Source organism: Danio rerio, chromosome 9, assembly GCF_049306965.1.
Source record: "Danio rerio strain Tuebingen ecotype United States chromosome 9, GRCz12tu, whole genome shotgun sequence".
NCBI lineage: Eukaryota > Metazoa > Chordata > Actinopteri > Cypriniformes > Danionidae > Danio > Danio rerio.
In genome coordinates, this window is record NC_133184.1 from 19,348,616 (window position 1) to 19,371,540 (window position 22,925).

At 35.4% G+C, this 22,925-nt stretch overlaps 1 protein-coding gene across 2 annotated transcripts in view; it reads right to left on the minus strand.

Moving 5' to 3' along the window:
• Window positions 1-22,925, minus strand: part of vwa8 (von Willebrand factor A domain containing 8) — a 246,717-nt gene that overhangs the window by 176,790 nt on the left and 47,002 nt on the right. For both annotated transcript variants that reach the window (NM_001128338.1, XM_073912021.1), the window contains 5 exon segments: window positions 6,750-6,856; window positions 9,638-9,741; window positions 11,632-11,747; window positions 15,400-15,477; window positions 16,831-16,999. In NM_001128338.1, coding sequence (NP_001121810.1) covers window positions 6,750-6,856; window positions 9,638-9,741; window positions 11,632-11,747; window positions 15,400-15,477; window positions 16,831-16,999 — 574 coding nt within the window.

A 22,925-nucleotide genomic window follows, 5' to 3' on the forward strand; every position in this document is an offset into this window, starting at 1 on the left:
CTCCCCCGATGCTCCCACCCTAAACAAAGCTGAACTCACATACTTTCCTGACTTTTTTTCAAACTAAAGGTGTGAAAACACCCTGCTGAGACCTGAGCCCAAGTGGACCACGCTCTGGCACACCTCTTCCAACCGGGCCAGTGCCAGCCAAGTGAACCATGCCTGAGCCCGATTCAGAGCACTCACACTTCTCAAACGATCCGGGAAACGGGCCTGGGCACGGTTCGGATAGCATAGTGTGAGTACACCATTAAAACCAAAAAGAGAGGCCATGGCAAAAGTGGAGACCCGGGTGGTTTTAATACCACAGAATATGTTTTTCCACCAATTGTAGGACTTAATTTAATAGTTACAAAACTAAATGAAGTAACAAATTATTTCTTTATTAACTGGAAAAGAATATATGAACCAACCGGTCTATAATATACTTGTCATGGTTGTAGGTGTGTGCGCACTTCTGAGTGTCTGTTTGGTCACATGGTTTTGTTTTGGTGTTTCACATGTGTCTGTTACGTCAGTGTTACATCACATGCTATGTAGAGCCATGCTATCCTTATACGCCTGCCAACGCGTCTCTTGTCTCGTGTCAGATTGTTGTTGTTTTTGATGTGCTCTCTGTCTTTGTTCAGGACTGTACTGTTCTGTTCCTGCCTGTTCCCCGACCCCTGTTTGAGCGGGATATATTTACAACCTTTTGTTTGTTTATTTGTCATTTTGGACTTTGTTCCTACGCTATAAAAATTGGAGTACCTCAAGGGTCTGTCCTTGGCCCATTGTTGTTCACAATGTACATAAACGATCTTCCAGAATGCTGCCCAGGGGTTAACTGCCAGTTATATGCAGATGACACGGTTATCTATGTGTCAGCTAAAACACCTTGCCGGGCAGGTGAGCAACTGACCCAGGCTTTACAACACATTTCAAGATGGCTTGAACTGTCTCATTTAACGTTAAATGTCAAGAAAACAGTTTCTATGTGTTTTTCTATACGAAATAGGCCTGTACGGGATACATTTGAGGTGCTAATAAAAATTAAAGTAATTAAAGAAGTGAATGAGTTTAAGTATCTTGGCATAACTCTAGACATTAATTTAAAATTTGATAGTCATGTTAAAAATTTAAATAAGTTAAGCCAAGTCTAAACTGTTTTCGTTTTATTAGAAGGTTTTTAACATATCACACTGCAAAATTATACATGCACACAATGATATTCTCTCACTTAACGTATTGCATTACATCTTGGTCACAAGCCTCTTTAACTACATTGAAGCCTATTGACTCAATCTATAAACAAGCAGTTAAAATTATGGACTTAAAGCCTATGCGATGGCATCATTGTGATGTTTGATGTAAACATAACCTGCTTAATTTTGATAGTTTTATTCAATTTAGTTATCTTAAATTGGTTTTTAAATGTTTAAATAATCATGTTCCAATCCTGTTTTCTAAACTAATCAATCGGCATCAAACCTCCCACAGAGTTACACGGGCAACTGCTAACGGTGACTGTCTAGTGCCAAAGTGTAATACCTCGTTTGGTCAATCTGTCTTCTCTGTAAAGGGAGCCAAACTGTGGAATGAGTTACCGGTTAGCTTAAAATCAGAAAGTAATCTAAATATTTTTAGTAGTGCTCTTAAAAAGTGGTTAAAAACAAAACAGCAGTGTTTGCACAAATAGTCTACTGTTAGTTGGTTGGATCATGTTGCCTTTGCTTTTGCCTGCAGTAATTTTATGTAAAGAATTGTAATGTTGTGTATGTTTTATTATATTTCTATTTTGTTAATATTAAGCCTCCTGTGGACAGGTGTTGAAAATTAGCAAGTTTGCTAAAACACTTAAACAAATGCATTTGGTAGTCCAGTGTAATTGTGATGTCCATGTCAAATAAATAAATAAATAAATAAATAAAAAATATATTGACTACATCAATAAAGTATTTTACTTGAGTACTAGAAGGATCCAATATGCATTTCACCCGTTACAATATTGATGCCCTGTTTTTCTAGCCTTTATTGGTGATAACAGTTTATTCATTCCATAATAAAATATATATTTGTAGAGCAACTCATGTTCAGTTGTCATAAAAAAAATTATAATAATTTTTTCAGGGTTTTCATCTTTATTGGATAGGACAGTTGGCAGTTGGTTTGACAGGGAAAATTGACAGGAAAGCATGGGAAGCAGAGAAAGGATCGGCATAGGACCGCGAGGTGGAATTGAACTCGGGTTGCCGTGAGCACCAGAGTGCATGTGTCAACACACTAACCACTACACCACTGGCGCTGACTTTTTATTATTATTTTAATAAACTTCAATAGGTTGAACTGTCTGAGATTTGAACAAAAGCAAGTGATGCAACAAAGTTTGATAAAAAAATCTTGAATTTATAAAAAAAAAAATCATTAAAATAAATTTGTAAAAATAATACAAATAATTTGTTTAAAAATCTTGAAAGATATTAAACATATGACGTAGTTCCAGAAACTTCCTACTTCTATGTTTATCCATTTACGGTGGGTTACTTTTGAACACCCCACCCCCTCTTATGACTGTTGTTTTAAAGAATATCACAATTTGGAACAATTATAAAAGCCTCGTCCATTTCGTGAGGTGCGTGCACAGTCAGCGGAGGTGTGCAATGTGGCACAAGGCGAAAGGGTAAATCAGGCTTAATGGAAGGAAAGCTGTGGTTAAAAATATTGTGGCTAAAACTGTCAAACTCACATCAACAGACTCCCACTCCTAAATGCAGAAGCTCAGAAATTGATTGAAGATTACAAAAAAAGATTTTTTTTTTCAGCGGATTTATTGCTTGGATTAATTGTTCACCTGCAGAATAACAATGTGCGCTAACTAAATATACAATGTAAATTTTTATATCACACAAACTTTAGACGATCTTCATGGAACCACTGATGCCAACAAAGAACTTAATGTTGGGAACTGAACATGCTGGAGAAAAACCTTTAAATCCCTAATAATGAAAAATGATTACAGTGTGGACCTGTCCAGATCGTGCTGTGCTTTAATGTGTACATGTGCTTTGGCGATGCTCTTCTGCGGGTTCTCTCTGAGATCTGACCTTTGAGCAAAAGATCCAGTTGATTTATAAGGCTTAAACAGAGACAGACAGAGAAAGATTGAGCTTTCCTCACGGCCAAACCGAGCTCATGTGAGCATTGTTAATAAAAAACAAGACCTGTGGGAAATGTGGTATGAATGTGCAAATACGGTATGTAAGCATATGGTTTGTATCTTGGTGTTTTGATCCACCTTATTTTTTTTTAGGCAAAAGCAGACACACACATCTTTGAATTGTATTTATTTGGTTTCTAGTGCCATTTGTAAGGGTGCACAATACTGGAAAAATATGTGAAATGCGACATTGTTGTTGAGTAACTTTAATGTTGCAATAACTTATTTCTTACCATGACAAAAAAAATAAATAATAATAATCATACCAAAATAAACATGTTTTATATTTATTTATATATATATATATATATATATATATATATATATATATATATATATATATATATATATATATATATATATATATATATATATATATATATATATATATATATATATATATTAGGGATGTGACGGTATCACAATTTCACGGTACGGTAATACCTCGGTATGAATGTCACGGTACGGTATTTATTGAACCATTTACAGGAAAAACGAAACTAATGAAAATACTCCAAAAAAGTGCCAAATGTGTCAATGACATACAAATTAGCCATCTATCTGTAAGCTTTGAAACAGGAACTTCAATTTTAATAACAAAAAATTATTAAACCATGTAAAAAAAATAAAGTTTCAATTAAGTCTTGTTGAAAACTCATCACATTCAACATTTAATCACTCACTCACTTACTTAGATAGAGATGGGTTTAAAGGAAAATTATCATATAACTATAATCTGGTAAAAGCTGGGATCTCTGGGTATTTACAATGTCCCCTGCAACAGAAAAAAACCCTCTCATTTGGGACTGAGGATTCTGGGACAGAGATATGACTTGGCCCATGTTGACAGCAGTGGGTAACGTTGTGCATTGTCTTTCCTCCACTTGCGAAGACAAACCATGAGTGAGATAGAGATCTCTTTGCGGTACAAGTCAATGTCTGCATCAATCTGAACAGTGTGCTGTGTTTCTGCAGTCCCCATGACTGCTATTAGTCGTATTCCCCAACTTGCAGGCATGTGCACACATAGGGCTCAAACTGTGCAGTGCACATGCCCTCTTTAGTCTTGGATAGAAAATGCCCTTCCAAAACGATCAAAAGTGCCCCCGCGACGCGACACAACCTCCGTCCAGCCCTTCAGTAGACAACACCGCTCTTGAGTATGCGCGCTCAACCCCCCCTCGGCGCTTTACAATACGCGCGCGACAACACAGCTGATCAGAACGCGCGCGACAACACTGCTATTCAGTACGCGCGCGACAACACTGCTATTCAGTACGCGCGCGCCGACAACACCCGCTTTAGGTTCGATCATTTCCATCTTTTTTTCATCTCCGCTACTAGCAGCACACTTCATTTCCGCATTACTGGATCTGTAGCGACAACAGACCGCAAAGGATTATGGCCACGCCTGGGCTGATGGGAAATGTAGTTTAAGCTACCTCCCGTTCGCTTCATTCGCCTGAGCAAATTTTCTTAGAAGACCTATAGTTTTACGGAGTCATGCGACTTCGGTAATATCGCAAAAAAATTAATATTGCGGTATGACGGTATTTACAATACCGTTACATCCCTAATATATATATATATATATATATATATATATATATATATATATATATATATATATATATATATATAATTTTTTTTTTTCAGAACTATTTAAAATCTAAAACAAAACAAAAAAACAATCCCTAAATCCTCACTTTATAACACCACGAGTGACCGAAAACCTTGGCGGAAAATTTGATTCTTATTGGATGTTGTCATTCGTCTCGTCTCCTGGCATTAGTATTTATTTTAAGCTCTAGTTCCACCTAACAGCACCTACTGGAGAAGTGGGGATAGAAAAGCCAGTAATGGGTTGCAGCTGGAGGGCAAAAAAGGGAATATTTTGCTTAATGCTCTAATAGTGTATATGCGGAACTTTGCTAAAGGACCTTTAATCTGTCAGTGACCTGGGTTAAGCATTTCCAGTGAACTATGCCATTGCAAAATCGGCGCGTTTAAGGTTTGCCTTATTAAAACATCAGCAATCTCCACTGGCTGAGTAATAACTGATATAAAGTGGGTCTCAGATTGCACAAGCACTGCATTAAATTAAATTTTTCCCCACCATGTCTTTAAAATATGAACATTTATTTTACCCCAGAATATTCAACGGAGCTTCTGCACTAGCCTGCCAATTCTGATGGGCGCGTGAGTGTAATCAGTATTTTGTTTTGTTTTACACTTGAACAACTAAATGAATGCCAAAGTCAATTTAACTGATTGTATTTTAATTACATTACAACACCAAAGCTGTAAAAGGATCTGTATAAAGTGGAAAAAAAGTCACATTAACCGTTCACTGATAGTTTAAGTATGGGAGGAAACACTAGCTCCGCATACACCCTGTTTTGCATTGCCTGTAAATAAGGAATGGGTAGATTCCCTGATTCGCTCTGTGCATTAATAAGAAAAAAAAAAGTTAACAATGCCTTTAAAAAGTGTGCATCAGATACAAATTAGCATTTATTATAATTATTTTTTTCGGGGTTTATATTTTTTTAATGAATAGGACAGTAGAGATTGTTGACAGGAAAGCAAGGGGAACAGAGAGAGGGGAAGGATCGATATAGGACCATGAGGCGGGAATCAAACTCGGGTCGTTAAGAAACTGGAGTGTATGTGTCGATGAACTAGCCACTACACCACTGGCATCGACACAAATTAGCATTGAAGTATAAAGCATTGTGCCTAACATCTTTGCAAAGAATCATTTAAAAAAAAAAATACATGCAAATTTATTCAAATAAAATCTTATTGTAAAGCGTTACCTTATATACAGTGCTCAGCATAAATGAGTACAGCACTCACAAATCTCTCTTTTAGATGAATATTTTCTATAGATGCTTTACAATATTACATGTGTACATATACATTAGATTAGCAAGTCCCAAAGCCAAAATTTAAACTAAAAATAACCAAACTAAGATCACGGTCCAAAAAATAAAAATAAACAGTACACCCGAATTAATATGTTGGAAAAATATATTAAATAAAATGAATAAACAGAACAAAAACAAAATCCAGAGAAACAGAAAACAGATTTTTGAGTTTAAATGTAATATCTTTTATTAATAAAGATGTTAGGTGACGAAACCTTTCTTATGAAAGATCTAACTTTTTAATAAAACTTGTTTGATTTAATGCACCACAAATTATTGGCTATTTTCACTGAGAAATGGATAAAAATATTAATTTCAAAAAGGTGGTGTACTCATTTATGTTGTGCATTTAACAGATTTGTGTTCTTTAAAAGAACATGAATGATTTTAACAGTCAACAACAACAACAACAACAACAACAGTAAATGTTAAAAATGTCATTTTTTTTTGTTTTATTATATTAAATGATAATAGATTTCATTTCTTTTTAATTTTTTGTTGTTGTTAGAATATCTTCTAAAAGCTCTGGAGGCTAAAAACACCGTGCTCTGTGTTCTTGTATCTATCCTGCTTTAGGCTGTGGACAATGTTTCCTGCTGGTTATGGACAGAAAAGGACCTCACCTGAACGTTCTCGTAAAAGAGCACATCTGGCACCTTCATCTTCTCATCTGGGCTGTACACAGGAGCTGAGACGTTCCCTATGGTCAGAAGTCCATCTTTTACTGTGCCTAACAGGGGAAAGCAGAAATGAAAAGAAAACGTGTGAAAAAAAAAAGAGACCTATTCAGCCATGCCACTGACCAACTCCTGTGGAAACAGCCTCTTTTCATCATTTCCTCCCATTTACACTTTTCAGACACCACACAGCACTGTACGTCTGAAATCTAAGACTCTGAATCAGACAGCGAGGGGAAATGAGACAAAAATATCAGGGCAGACGAAAATTACTGTGAAAGTCTGAGCCGCAGCCATTTTTATTTATCAGTGGGTGAGACATTGGTCAAACATTTAAGCAACAAAAGGTTAAAAATACAGATTTTTCTGGTCAATATAATGTGCTTGTTTCATTTTTACTCAAAGTGCACATGTTAGTCACTAAAATATTCAATTCAATTCAATTCAATTCAGCTTTATTTGTATAGCGCTTTTACAATGTAGATTGTGTCAAAGCAGCTTCACATAAATGGTCATAGTAACTAGAACAGTGTGGTTCAGGTTTTAGTGTTTAAGTTCAGTTCAGTTCAGTTTAGCTCAGTTCAGTGTGATTTAATCATTACTGAGAGTTCAAACACTGAAGAGCCAATTCATCGATGCGTAGCTCTACCAATCCTGAACAATGCGAGGCAGTGGCGACAGCGGAGAGGGAAAAAAAAACTTCACCTGATGGGAGTGAAGAAAAAAAACCTTGAGGGAACCAGACTCAGTTGGGCACGACCATTTTAATTTTTCCGCTGGCTAAAAGTCTTGTGCAGAGCTTCAAAATATTTTCCGGTAACACTTTACGATAAGATTCATGTTAGTTAATGCATTTAATAAAATGAACAATCAATGAACAAAACATTTATTATGGTATTTTTTCAATTGAGGTAAAATTAGTTAATGAAAATACATTTGTTCATTGTTAGTTCACAATGCATTAACTAATATATAACAAGCATGAATGTGGATCTTAAAGAGCCCCTATTATGGGTTTTTGAAAATCTATTCTATGCAGTGGAAGTTTTCCCATCATGCTGTGTGCAACACAAAGTGAATTAAAACATGCAGCTCAGGGTTATATCAAAAATGCACCTCATTAAAAAAATAAATAAATAAATATTTATTTCAAATCGAAGTCATTTAAATCAGGGATTCTCAACAAGTTGGCCTCAGCGGTCCTGCAGGAGGGCAGCAAGATATTATGCTATAATTTTTGGATTTCATTATCAATATGCTATATTTAAATGATCGAAGTAATGCACTTTCCTGTTCTCTGATTGACTACTTCAAATTCCGCACAAAAACAGCCTCGTGATTACGTCTGCAACTAGTACACGCAAGTCTGTTACTTTACAAACAAAGTGTGAAGTGAAAGTCTCTCTTTGTGTATTTTTGTGTGAACTATTTAATGTATCTGCATAGTTGTCCAAATGAATGTCCTGTGAGTGTTTTATAAATGGAATCGCGTTCATACAGGAGAATCTAGCAAGGCTCAATGGGGTTTCTGCCATAGAATGTAAACTAAACTTGCATTTGAGCTTCAGACCCGCTCCGGCTGAGATGTTCACTGTTTCTGTCAGCGATCTCGCAATAATATCCAGCTGCAAACTCAACAGCCATCATATTGACGCATTTCAACAGATTTAGGGTGCTTTACATTCATTTGTATATTTTTGAATAGTAAATATTTATAGAAGATATCCAGTCTGTCTGGTTTAAAGCAGATAAATGGATGGAAGGATGAATGGAAGGATTAATAGATTTTGTTTTGATATATAATTAAATTTAAATACAATTCTATAGATTTTTTTAAATGCTGATAATAGAAGGAACAACAAATGCATATAATAAATAAATATTTAAATGAGCATTTCCTACAAGTATTTTAGAGAAAATGTCAGGTGGGCCTTCAAAAAAAAAAAAAAAAAAGATCAGAGAAAGAAGAGGGCCCCGAAGAAAATTTTAAAAAAATAAATAAATAAAAATAAAAACTGGTTTAAATGATTCAGTGTTTGTCTGGATCTTTTGCCTGTTCGTATCATCGTTGACACAACAATGGCAAATATGAACTACTGGATCTGGTAAAACATGAACGTGCCTTTCCCTTTAGACACTAGCGGAGTACAAGCAATAAATCATGACATGAAGATTACAATCACTGAAAGATAGTCAGACATGCGACTACGGGGATTAAAAGATTAAAGTTAATTTTCACAACAACACCACAGTAGAGCCAACCGTGTGTTGTTCCAGAGTGATGGACGCATCAGGGTAGGAAAAGAGCTAGACGAAGTGATCCCCCCATCATGTCTAGTGCCAACCATACAATGTTATAATTGGAGATGCTAGAGTTGATCAAGACGTTGCCTAAAGAATAAGGTCAAGACTTGAATGACTAGGTTGAGTAACCAGAATGACTTGAATAATGAATGACTAGGTTATTCAGTCATCAGAACTTTTTTTTTTCATTGACATTAGGGCATTTTTTTTAATTGTACATCACAGAGTCAAGACCTTAACCTTATTGAGAATCTTTGGGATGTGCTATAGAAGACTTGTCTGACTCTCCCATCATCAATATAAGATCTTGTTGAAAAATAAGTGCAACCTTGGGAATAAACTCTGACATTGCAGAAGCATAATGAAATGATGCCACAGTGAATGCGTGTTGTAATCCAAGCTAAAGGCAATCCATCTAAATAGGTGGTGTGACTTTTATTTGGATGCATTTTTTATTTTGCAAAAAAAGTTAGCCTGATGGTTGTTTAGCCCTGGTCTGAACTTTATTATTGTGTAGTTATGTAACTCACAGGTGTAGAGCTGCTTCTGTTCTGATGCTGGATCAGGATGATCCTCTATTGAGCAGTTTGCCAGACTCTTCTCAAGAGACGAGCGAGCCAAGCTGGGAAGAAACCTACGAATCCAAAAAAATAAAAAATAAATAAAAATTCATGCATTATTCACACTTTCCAAATATACGTTTCATAGTAATGAGAGAGTCACAAGCTGGATTTCCATCACTATGTGTTAAAATGCACATTTTGAAGTATCACATGAGAAATGATTGATGGAAACGACTGATTTTCAATTATAGTAATAATAATAATAATAATAATAATAATAAAAAAATAATAATAATTTGGAAAAACGCTTTTACACTTGCTTTAGGTGGTTTTGGACTTGTGAGAAAAACCGTAATGTGAATAATGGAAAATGCAAATGCATTTGTCGAATAAACTGAACATTAAAGTGGACACCAAAGTGAGTAATCAGCTAGCTGTCTCCATTATGCTTGCCTTGCTTACTGTTGGTTGCTAGGTAACCAATACTACAGTTAGCTGCTCTAACAACTTGAACTGCTCGATCGTGCAGATTCGCACTCTATAACATCAGAAAGATCCGACCCTTCTTATCTGAACATGCAGCTCAACTCCTTGTTCAAGCTCTTGTTCTCTCCAAACTGGCTTACTGCAACTCTCTACTAGCTGGGCTTCCAGCTAACTCTATCAAGCCTCTTCAACTGCTCCAGAATGCAGCAGCACGTATGGTCTTCAATGAACCTAAACGAGCACATGTCACTCCGCTGCTAGTCCGTTTGCACTGGCTGCCAGTTGCTGCTCGCATCAAATTCAAAGCTCTGATGTTTGCCTACAAAGTGACTTCTGGCCTTGCTCCTTCTTATCTGCTCTCACTTCTGCAGATCTATGTGCCCTCCAGAAACTTGCGTTCTGTGAATGAACGTCGCCTCGTGGTTCCATCCCAAAGAGGGAAGAAATCACTTTCGCTCACGCTCAATCTGCCCAGTTGGTGGAATGAACTCCCTAACTGCATCAGAACAGCAGAGTCACTCGCTATTTTCAAGAAACGACTAAAAACTCAACTATTTAGTCTCCACTTCACTTCCTAATCTGCAATTGCCTCTCTGAATATCACACTAACTGTACCCAAAAAAAAAAAAAAAAATACTACTAATACTTTCCTTCTTAGACTTTACAGACCTGAAACTTGCCTATAGCACTTATTCATTGTTGCTCTTAGTTGTGTAAATTGCTTCCTTGTCCTAATTTGAAAGTCGCTTTGGATAAAAGCGTCTGCTAAATGACTAAATGTAAATGTAAATGAAACGCACCTAATTTTTCTATTAAAAAACTTTGAAAAAATCATGTTAGGATGGAAATCCAACTACCGTAAATCTGGCAGTAATAAGCAAAATTTCTAAATGATGTGCATATTGTGTTATGTATTAAGATCACTATAAATTACATTTACAATTAAATTACATAAGAACACCTTAAAAAAGTGAGCAGATTTCTACAAAATATTGCATAAATTACTTAATTGGATTGCATTTTTTTTACTTAAAAGCATTTTAACATTATTTGTTATTCCATGTACTGCAAATGAATAAAAATAAATTAATTAAAATAAAATAGTAAATACTTTATGCTATTTTTCATATTTGTACCAAAATGTTTTCATGCAGTATATTATTTTGTTATTTCCCCTTTCAAAATTAAAGTTTTTCATTTCTTTTTTTTTTTTTTTTTTAACTAAAGGCGTGCTTTTTTTTTTTATATTTATTGTGCTGGCCAGTTAATAAATAATGTATGCAACTAATGTTATACTATATTTGTTTCATATATTAGATTTTTGAAAATTTTCTTTAAAATAAATGTGAATATTTGTTTTGTACAGGGGTTGAAATTTTTTATGGTTTATTTATTTATTTATTTATTTTTATGAATGTTAAATGCCAGAAGGGTGAAGAGATTGAGACCTCAATAATGTGCCAGAGTTTTTCTACCTGGACAGACAAGCTTTATGCACAGCGTGAGCAACACTCTCCTGCGGATACTGAGAAAGACGCCGACAGATTCTCAGCAGCTGTCTAGTGGACAATGAAGAAGCAAGAGACAGGGCCTGGAAACAGCACAAAAACATACCAAAAAACATTTAATTTTCTGATATGATCTCACAGTAAAAACAACAAAAACAAACAAACTTAAAACACCAAACCAAGTGAAAAGAAAGAAAAAAAAAAAAGAAACAAACCAAACCAAAACTAAACCATTATATGTTGTGATCTGGGGATGCTAGAGCTGGTCAAGAGGTTCAGCAATGTCATATGGCCAAATAACTAGGTCAACTGACTTCATAAATATATTGAACGACCAAGGGGATATTCCAAAAAGCAGGTTATGTGACATACCCAGGTAAGTTTAAGAGTAAGTAGGTGGATAACCTCGGTATTCGATTCCAGAAATGGAGGTACCTTTTGGGGTATGTTAACTAACCTTAGCAACTTACTCTCTGAAGATAACCTGCTCCAGAGCAGGTTATGTTCCAGAGTTTGTCTGTTTCAGAGAGTTTACTGAGCATTGCAGGCTCTTTTGATGAGAATTTTGATGGATGTAGAAGCACAGATATTCAAGTTTTTTCATCGTGAGAGGGTTATAAGTGCAAAGTTTTTTTTTTCATATCCAAATGAATATTTGATTGAGTGTTGTCATTTGTCAAAAGAATCATTAATACATTCATTCATTTTCTTGTCGGCTTAGTACTTTTATTAATCCGGGGCCGCCACAGCGGAATGAACTGCCAACTTATCCAGCAAGTTTTTTTTACCAGCGACCAGCGACCCAGCGACCTTCTTGCTGTGAGGCGACAGAACTAACTACTGCGCCACTGCTTCGCCAGAATCGTTAATGTATTTATTAAACCTTTTGAAATCAAACATGACAAACTGAGGGTCTGCACTTACCACGGTTAACATACCGCTCAGTGCAGCTCTTTGTTTTTGAGTCAGGGCATTTTACTGTACAATGTGGCAATAGCATGTCGAACCATCTGTACAGTATGCCTGGCACTGTGTTTCACACACATGTACAATTCCTTGGCCATAAACCACCACGTACCATTACACACACAAACACACAATTCAGAGCACGGCAATAGCGTAGTTAACAGTGCGCCGTCCAAGAACATCGGTGCGCACAGCAGAGCGAGTTCAATTCTCACGTTAAAATCTTGCTTTTTTTTCCCCTCTCTTTCTCTCTGCACCCCTCACATCTTCTGTAGCTTACACGTATCATAAGAAGTGACAGCTTTGTCTTTTGTAGGAAAATATATCCATATTTTAAGATGTAGTCATTCATTCAGGGTTCATTAATTTTTTCCAGGATTTCCAAATGCTATTGGGTGCATTGATTGCAGCCTGTTTTTAAATCTCAATCAGTCACTCCAAAGGACAAAGGAAATCAGTCCATAGTATAAATGTGCAGGTAACAACTTTATTTTCTTCTCTCTTTTTTTTACTATATTTGTATTATACACTTGACTAATTACTGGGCACTACATTTGTTACTAGCTGGAGAACAAAGGATACCCTATTCTGCCTTAAATAATGACACCCTAGCTGCAGCCTGACCCAGAGGAAACCTCAGTGACCCAAGCAGACCAAAGAGATGGAAGAGTGCGAAGTAATATAATTTGTCAAAAAGAGATGTTTAATTAAATAGTTTGGTCCTAAGCATTGTTCATTTCCTTATTTCCTGAAAAAAAATAAATGATATTGACTTTATATACACACACCTCTCAACAACTCCTTCTCACCTTAAGGTGATGCTTATGTGATTTTATTTGAAGATGGACCTTTATACAGCTAATTTAAAATAAAAATAATAATAATAATAAAAATAAAAGACTGTTTTGTGATACAATAATAAAATTCAAATATGGAGAAAGTGCAGACAAATTCATTCACAGCTTGTTAGTTGAGGCAGAAGGAACTTCATCTGCATGCAAAACAAAAAGCATAAAAAGAGCCTAAAGCTACCTGAAAACAATCAATTACAGCAATGACAGATTGTCTAGTTTAAGGTCCAATATATCAACCACTTATGAGCCTTTATTAAGGGACAGAGCAGCTCGTCTAACTGGTCTAACTTTTCTTTCTACATGACAGAAATAATATTATAGTGTTTAATACAGCTCCAATAATCAAAAATTACATTTTAAGAGAATGTTTCTGTTTAATTTTGACTTTGGAAAGAGTTCTTTTAGCTCCAAAAGGATTACAATTTATATAAGCCTTATATACACTAGTCAATACACATTATACACATATTGTGGCCTTAAGAAAATAATGACAGGAAAAGTAAATGCATGAATGGTTAGACAACATACTCAAATAAAAAAGAAAAAAAAAAGTTAAAATTACGTTTAATTTTTCATTACAATAAAATGGAGGGTGGCATCTGTGATTTAATGAACAAAGAAATTTTCTTATTTTTCTTTTCTTAACATTTTTTTTAAAATATTTCTTTCCTTCGTTAATGAAGATGTGTAATCTCTGATTAAAACCTATAAGCACGCCTCTGTAAAGTGCGTTGCCCCTTTTTCTCAATGTGACTTTCTTTGGAGACCAATGAATTCGGCGATCTACTAAAAATGGCTTCAGGTATGCGATGTGCGTGCGCATTGACTTGAACTAACTCTTATCAGTTGTTTTGGAACTCACATACTCGTGGTAAGCACGTTTTGGGTTAATCAAACGAGAGTTAGGGTTTAGCAGATGGAAAGTTAACCCAGCTTTCTGGAATACCCCCCAGGTTATTCAGTTATTGCATTTTTTTCTTCCTTGATTATACAAGCATTTTTTAATTGTCCACCACAGAGTACAGACCATAACCCTATTGAGAATACTTGGGATGTGCTAGAGGGCAAGGGCCTAGAAATAGCACTAAAATACAGCAAACCACATTAAATTTTCTGACATAATCTCACAGTAAAAACAACAAAGCAAACAAACAAGCCTAAATAAAACACCAAACCAAGTAGAAAAAAATACAAACCAAAATGAAACCATTGATCTTGGGATGCTAGAGGTATTGTTTTCAAAAGGTTGAGCAATGTCATATGCCCAAATAACTAGGTCAATTGACTTCCTAAAATATACAGAATGATCAGTTCATTCAATCATAACAATGTTTTCTTCCTTGATTGTACAAGCATTTTTTTTTAATTGTCCACCACAGAGTCCAGACCTTAACACTATTAAGAATATTTGGGATGTGCCAGAAACCGCACAAAAAATACACCCAACCACATTTAATGTTCTAATATAATCTCACAGTAAAAACTACAAAGCAAACAAACAAACCTAAACAAAACACAAAAGTAGAAGAAACAAATAAAATAAAATGTAATGATGCAATTTATAACAGAGCCTAATGATTTGTTTTAATTTTGCAAATTTTTAAAAAGGTTTTTTTATATGAAAAATAGAAGCCATTGCAATTGCCAAAAGTAGGACAATCACTTGTTCCAATGCTCCATTACAACAGGATGTTCAGGGTTTCTGGGACAGCGCTAACTAAAACACTAGTAAGCTGCAGAGTAAGCAGTTTCTAAAGAAGAAACCATATGTATTATTTTAGAAACAAAACTGCTACTAAGGCATGTAAAAAGCTCAATATGAATCTGTATTTGGGAATGGGTCACAGTCGCTCCCTGCAGAATTAAGTTTTTTTCCCTTTAAAGGTTTTAAGGATCCAACATTTGAAAAGCTCACCGTTGGATCATTGGATTTTCTCAGGCTGTGAGTCAGGTGTTGCAGCTGCTCCACTGCTTCTCCGGGAACATTTGGAATCTATTATGAAAAAAATTAAAGACACACATATATTATTAAAAATAATGTCTCAAAGGAACACTCTACTTTTTTGGCTCATTTTACAAGTCATCTACAGTTTAATTTGATCATTTTTAAATTCATTCAGTTGATCTCTAGGTCTGGCAGGAGTAATTTTAGCTCAGCTTAGCATAAACCATTAGCATATTGCTAAAAAAAATTATTTAATATTTTATTTATAATTTTCCTTTAAAGCTTGATTATTCTGCATTTACACTGTACTAATCACGATGAAAAATGATTAGTTGCTTTTTTCTAGGTGTATATGGCTAGGCTAATTACGATATTATGTCTGCTGCAGCCATGGTATAGCAACAAAGTTTCTTGATTATTACGCCAGAATGAGAGCCTGGTTCCTAACCATATTGAGCTAGGAAATAGCAACTTTTAATTTCTGTCAGCCTTAATGCATGATGCATCTACATAAAAAGGTCAAGCTTTAAATTTGGTTGGGGTGCGTGTGGATCGCCTCCCTTTCTGACAACACACTAAATTCAGTCAAAGAATGTATTAACAAAAATGTACAATGATAAAACAAAACTGGGAAGCAAACATAGGCTTCAGGAAGGGGAAAGGCCAAAACAACAAACAAATGTACACTCTACCAAGTTAGGAAGTAAAACTGTCTAAACTGACAAAGTAAAATTAACAACAGAAATGTACACTAACTCCCTAACAAAACATAAACAGGAGAAAAAGGGTTTTAGATATAAAATGGCACCCACCTCCCTACGGTTTCCAAACACAAAGTTAAGTTTCAAAAGTAATGTTTAAGCAATTTCAAATGCTTTACAACAGATTTTAAATTCATTAAGTTAACCATGACACACTCTGGAAGCAAGCTTTAAATGTGACATGCAACTGATCAGCTTTTAATCATGCAGGGCAAGGAGCAGCAGGTGCAATTAATTAACCTCCTCTCCTCCACACCTAGCTGAGAAACAGTTAACAAAAAGAGAGAGATAGAGAGGGAGAAAAGAAGCCAAACACAACTATACAATCAAAACACCATGGAATGTAACTATGATCTAAGCTAAAATTGCTCCCACCAGACCCGGTGTTTAGCTATAGAGATTCAAAAATGCTCCTATTTATAAAATAAACCTATTTAAATAAATAATAATAGTAATAATCATAATTAAACAATAATAATGAAATGAAGTGTTCCTTTAAATCCAGTTAGAAAGGGTCTAAGGAAATACTGCATTTGATTCAGTACAAAATGCCATACACAAACCTAAAACAAACAATATTTAATAAACCATGACATTATTCTGTTTGACATAGTAATTATTTTGAAGTTGCTTGACTGACCATGCCCTGGAGGACGGCCGTTTCCTCTGCTTTGGCCAGTGGTTTGATGGTGTGAAACAGAAACATGGTGAGAATCTCTGGATTGAGCCACTGCTGGGTGGTGCTCCCGATCACAGGGGGCTCCGCGAGGGCAATGATCCGGAATGATGGGTGGATTGGGAAGATAGATCTGTGGAGGAGACAGAAGTTATTCTTGGTTATTGTTTTCATCAACCGTAGTCTCCTTCTCCATTCCTAATCAACGATGAAGTAATGATTAGAAAAAAGCAATACTTTTTAAAATATAAATATAATTTTTCTAAATGAGTAGTTAATGGGCCCTATCATACACCCGGCGCAGTGTGGCGGAAGGCGTGGCGCAGTAGTCTTTTGGTAGTTTCAGCTTGGTGCAAGAGTCGTTTTGAGGCGTTGCGCTACGCTGTTTAAATAGCAAATGCATTAACGCTCATATGTGCGCCTATAGGCGTTCTGGTCTAAAAAGGAAGGCGTTCTAAGGCGGACCGATGGCGCGTTGCTATTTTGAGTAACTAAAATAGAGTTTTCATTAGACCAAAACTAACCCGGTCTAAACTCTGGCGCAGAGTTGCGCCTCGCTTACGCACTGCTTAATACGCACATATAAAGGATTAAAATATTACAATACATATAATTTTCTAGTCTACATGAATATGAAAAAAATCACTGCTTTTATGTCTTCTTCATCTCGGGAGGCTTTTTCAGTTCTTTCATAACAATTTGCTTTTGTATAATGTTATTATTATTAGCAGTATTATTTATTATATCCATATTTATATTTGTTTTATTAAAAACAAGCTTAGATTTGCCCACCTGTCAGGTTTTAGACCATAAGGGGCACATCATGTATTTTAGGATATAACTCAGGTGTTTGAGCACATTTTGTTATTATTATTCATTTATTCGTTTGCTGGAAATTAGAACTGAATTTAGAAATAGTTTTGAAACGAATATTTGCGCTTAACAAACAAAAGTATTTATTTATAGACTAATTGATGACTTATGACTTTTGACTAAATTCGTATTTTTGACCACTACATCCATGTCTATTTTACACAGTTTTTATTTTTTTTAGTTTATTCATGACAATTTGCATTACTATAATCGTATTAGTACTAGTAGCATTATTTATTATATGCATATTTATATTTGTTTTAATAAAAACAAGTTTAGATTTATCTGCCTGTTGGGTTTGAGAGATGTATGTATCACTATAAGAGGCATAAGAATAGGACATGTGTTTGTATATAACTCAGATATAACTGGTTTTTGACCACACTTTGTTATCACTGTTCATTTATTTGTTTGCTAGAAATTAGAACTGAATTTAGAAATAGATTTGAAACAAATCTTTGTGCTTAACAAACTAAATTATATATGTAGGCTAATGGATCTCTTCAGTGGAGAACGTACAACACCGTTTCCTTACTCCACGAAAGTAAAGGAATAAAGTAAAGAGTAAAAGTAAAGTAAAGAGAAAGTAAAGAGGCTGAATGGAGGAGGCTCATGATTGAGGAGGCGCAGACGGTCTGTTTAGCTGTTTTCTCGCTAGTGAAGCAATCAGTTTTTCCTCTTTTAAAGTCTGCCATGTAAATAGCAAATGCGCCATGGTGTGATGCAACTGACTCTTAAAGGGAACGGGAGATGAGACTGATTTAATGCACGTTATGCTCAAAACACACCCTTAACTCAAGAGAATAAGCACAGCCCGGTTAGACCCTGCGCCGGGGCGCAAACCACATTTTTCCATCCTTAAAATAGCAAAAGTGGATTCGGACATGCCCTTAATGCTTTTGCGCCATGCACTTTAGACTTTGTGCCTAGATTGTTAAAATAGAGCCCAAAGAGTGGAAATGTGTATTAAATAACAATTATTTATCTTCAAACAAAGCAGAGACAAAAATATTAGAGAGGCAATAAAGACACTGGAGAACATGACAAGCAGGTGGCCTGAAAACCAGCATTACAGTCAGTGCAACTGTCAATGTTAGTTATTATGATTATGATATGTTTCAGTCGTCTGGCATAACCAAAGGCACTTGGTCACTGATGACTGTATGGGAACAAGAGGAGGTGAAGCGAGTCCATTCATCTGTCAAAATGAATAGGATGTGCCCATGTCAAGATTTATGCCCTTACTGATCTCTGGCACACTGATATTGTATCGCTGACAACAGCTCGTGCTCGAGCCGCATCGGCACCTAATCCCACTGGACAGCTCTGTCTATTTATAAATAATGAAGCCCCCTGCATGAAATACATAGATACACCTACTGACACACAGAGAGAAAACCATCCAGATTCTTCATTATCACACCATTTTAGATCTTCATCAGACCAACTGCTTCCTGTTGCTTAGCAACAACTTCCTACATACCTTCCAAGTCCATGTCCCTAGTTTCAAAGACACTATGTCCCTGTCCTTGCATTTGGAGTATACACATAGTTAGTGAAAGTACCACTTATTAGCAATATTGTCAAAAAGATGCAGAACATAGAAGCTTGGTGGTTCATTCCACTGTGGCGACCCCTGGTAAATAAGGAACAAAGCAGAAGGAAAATGAATGAATGAATAATCACTATTGCCATAACTGTAGTTCCTCTCACTTGGTTTAAATCTTAATTTTCTTCCCGTTACTACTGCTGTCCCTCAAAGCTCTGTATTTGGCCGTCATTTATGCGTTAAACAAAATTACTTGCATTATTTCTCATACACGCTTTATTTACTTCACATATCGATTATTGCAACTCTGGTTGATCTGAGTTACCTCTTAAAACCTTGTAATAAACTTCAGTTGGTTCAAAAACAGCTGTCTGTATAATAATAAAACATCTTTCACAGACATGTCTGCTGTTTTTTGAACCAACTGAAGTTTATTACAAGGTTTTATGCATTGCATTGCTTCAATTTATTTATCAATTACACTGACCAACTGTTAAATATTGTGTGAGTATCACTTCCTAAAATTAAAAATATGGATTATTCAATTTTAAATACAGTTTAATTGTATTGTTTTCTTGTGTTGATAATTGGTGCTGATAACCGAGCTCTTTTGAATGCAATACAAATGTGTCACTTGTTGCCTTGCAAGCATATTTCTGTTTTTGGGACTTTTTTTTTCCAAGATTTGCTTTGCTAAAAAATAAAATAGCTAGTGCAATTTTACACACACAGCTAGATTACAACACAGCATAAAAGGTAATTATTATACAGTTTTTAATGCAAAAGTTTGGGCACCCCTCGGTGACTGCATGTGTTTTTTCTCTATAAGAGAAGATCACAGTGATGTGCCATTCAGTTTCTAGAGAAAGCTAAATAATGTCATGTTTTTCAGACAGAAATACATTGTGTAGCAGTGCTGAGATGTGTGAAATGAAACTGAAAGTGAAAAATAAGCTGTGCAAAAGTTTGGGCACCCTCTCTTTTGTGTGGATTTCAAAACCTGTAGTCAGTTAATGCTGATTAATTACAACACAAACAATCCTTTGTTTGAGTGAACAATCCTATCAACCAATCATGAAAAGGGATATTTAAGATAGCTGATTGCTAGTTTTGCTTCTCCTTATTGTGAACCAGAGTAGTAACATTAGAACCTCAAAATAACTTCCTAAAGATCTAAAAACTAAGACAATTCACCAATATAAATTAAGAGAAGGATTCAAAAAGATATTTCAAAGGTTTTAAGTCTTTATCTTCACAGTTAGAAACATAGAAAGAAAATGGAAAGCCACAGGAACAGTCCTTGTTGAAGGAAAGATATGTAGGCCAAGAAAAATGACAGAAAGGCAAAGGTGAAGAATGGTTAGAATGGTCACAGAGAGACCACAGACCACATTAAAAAAGCTCCAGGATTATCTTGCTGCTGATAAAGTTATTTTACATCGTTCAGCGGTCCAACGCACTCTTCACAAAGAACAGCTCAATGGAAGGTTATGCAGAAAAAGCCTTTTCTGCGTTCTGCCAACAAGCAGAGTTGTTTAGGGTAAGCAGTGCCTCATCTGGACAAGTCTGAATCATTTTGGAAAAATATAGTGTAGACAGATTAAACTAAGATCGAGTTATTTGGTCACAACTACAGACACTTTACATGTCACAGAAGAACCTGCTTCTGTAAAATATTGTACCTCCTATTATAAAATATGGTGGAGGGTCCGACATGCTGTGGGGATGTGTGGCAAGCACAGATACTGGATTCACCGAATATTAAAGTTTAGGAATCAGTCAGGACGCGAAAGTTATTCCAAGGTTGGACGTTTCAGCAGGACAATAACCCAAAGTACAGTTCTAGCAAGAAATGCTCAGACACAATACAATGTTCTAGAACAGCATATCTTAGTCTCCAGACTTGATTGATTTGAAAAGGGCCGTTGACACTCGGCACACATCAAACCTGACTGAACTGGAGAAATTTTGCAAGGAGGAATGCTCCAAAAGACCTTCTGCACTAATTCATAGACTTATCCCTGACTATAAGAAGCATCTACAGACTGATGTTTCAGCAAAAGGTGGCTTTACAAAATACTGATGTTATTGTTCTGTTGGGGTGCCCACATTTTTGCACCTGCCTGTTTTTGTTATGCCCTTAATTGAATTGTATCTGTTGATTAGATAAATGTTATGTCAGAACTGAAATGTTGCTTTTTCCATAGTGTATAGAATATATCCAAATGAAATCGCTGCTTTGAAAGACCAGCAGACAATGAAATTATGATAATTATCAAACTTTTGCATTTAACTGTATAATCAGAGACAACTGGCCCAGCAGGAAACAATATTTGAAGGTCCTTCAAGTAAATATTATATATTGCACTGTGCAATATACATTAAGACTGCTAAAATAAGAGTCAAGGAAACCAAGAATAGTAAAATTCATCACAAGCACAAATATTCTGCTCCCAAGTGCATTGGTGACCTCAAGAGGTCAAAGGCCACGCAGCAAAGCAAAGTGCGACTTTTAGAGCCGTCATTAACAAGCCTGCAGAATAAGGAGTGTGTTTGAGAGACTGAGGCTAACAGGAACAGAGGCTCGCTAATTAAGAACAGTGTTGGAACCACATGAAGAAACCACAAGTGAAGTCTGAGACGTCGGCTGGAAACACAGGAAGAGGAAGTGGCTTTATTTCAACCTCAGACGCGCCACCACAAACATCCTTCCTACCCGTCTAGGTGGGGCTCTGCTTAGGCAGGACACAAATATAAATCCAGCAAAGATTTCTTTTTTTTACCATTTGCAATTTACATTGGCAATTTCAATAATCAGATGGTAGTAAGTTGTGGTTAAGATTAAAATTATGCTATGTTATGTAATATGTATTATGTAAGTTATGTTATGTCATGCACCGTAATATCAAAAGAAACCTGACTAAAAATAGAAATTAAGCTTCATTCTTTTAAAAGCGATTAGTTGACTTCAGTTTTACTCCCTTGTTTAAGTCAACTAATGGCTTTAAAAGCAACATGTTTACTCCTTTTTTAACGATTAGTTGACTTCACTTAAATAAATCACTAAACCTGATCCTTTTAAAGTATAGATCATTTTGAGGGATCTAAACAAAAAACAATGGTTCTAATGTATTTCCTGTCTTCCATTTTTCATTTCTATGTCTTCCGGAAATCCAAAAAGAGCCACATATTTATAAATATTGTTATGACAGCTGTTTTAACATTAAGTTATGATTGAATCGCCTCTAGTTGCATATATGAAATAATGTATACAATGTGTATATATATATATATATATATATATATATATATATATATATATATATATATATATATATATATATATATATATATATATAAAATATATTGATAAGAAGCAGAAAATGTTCATGGGCCAATGACAAGACCACATTGAAGTGGTCTATAGTCAACTAAAGTTAATTATTCACTTTAAAAGGGTTTACTTACTTTAGATAAAGTCAATTAATCAATAAAAGTAATAATAATAATCAAATAAAGAGTAATCCCCATTGATAAGTTGAGTTTACTTAAAGTTATGGTTTAACTTGCCTCAAAAAAAAAAGATAAAGTCAACGAATTTCTTAAGAAAGTGAGCTTTTTTAAAGAAAAGTCAATA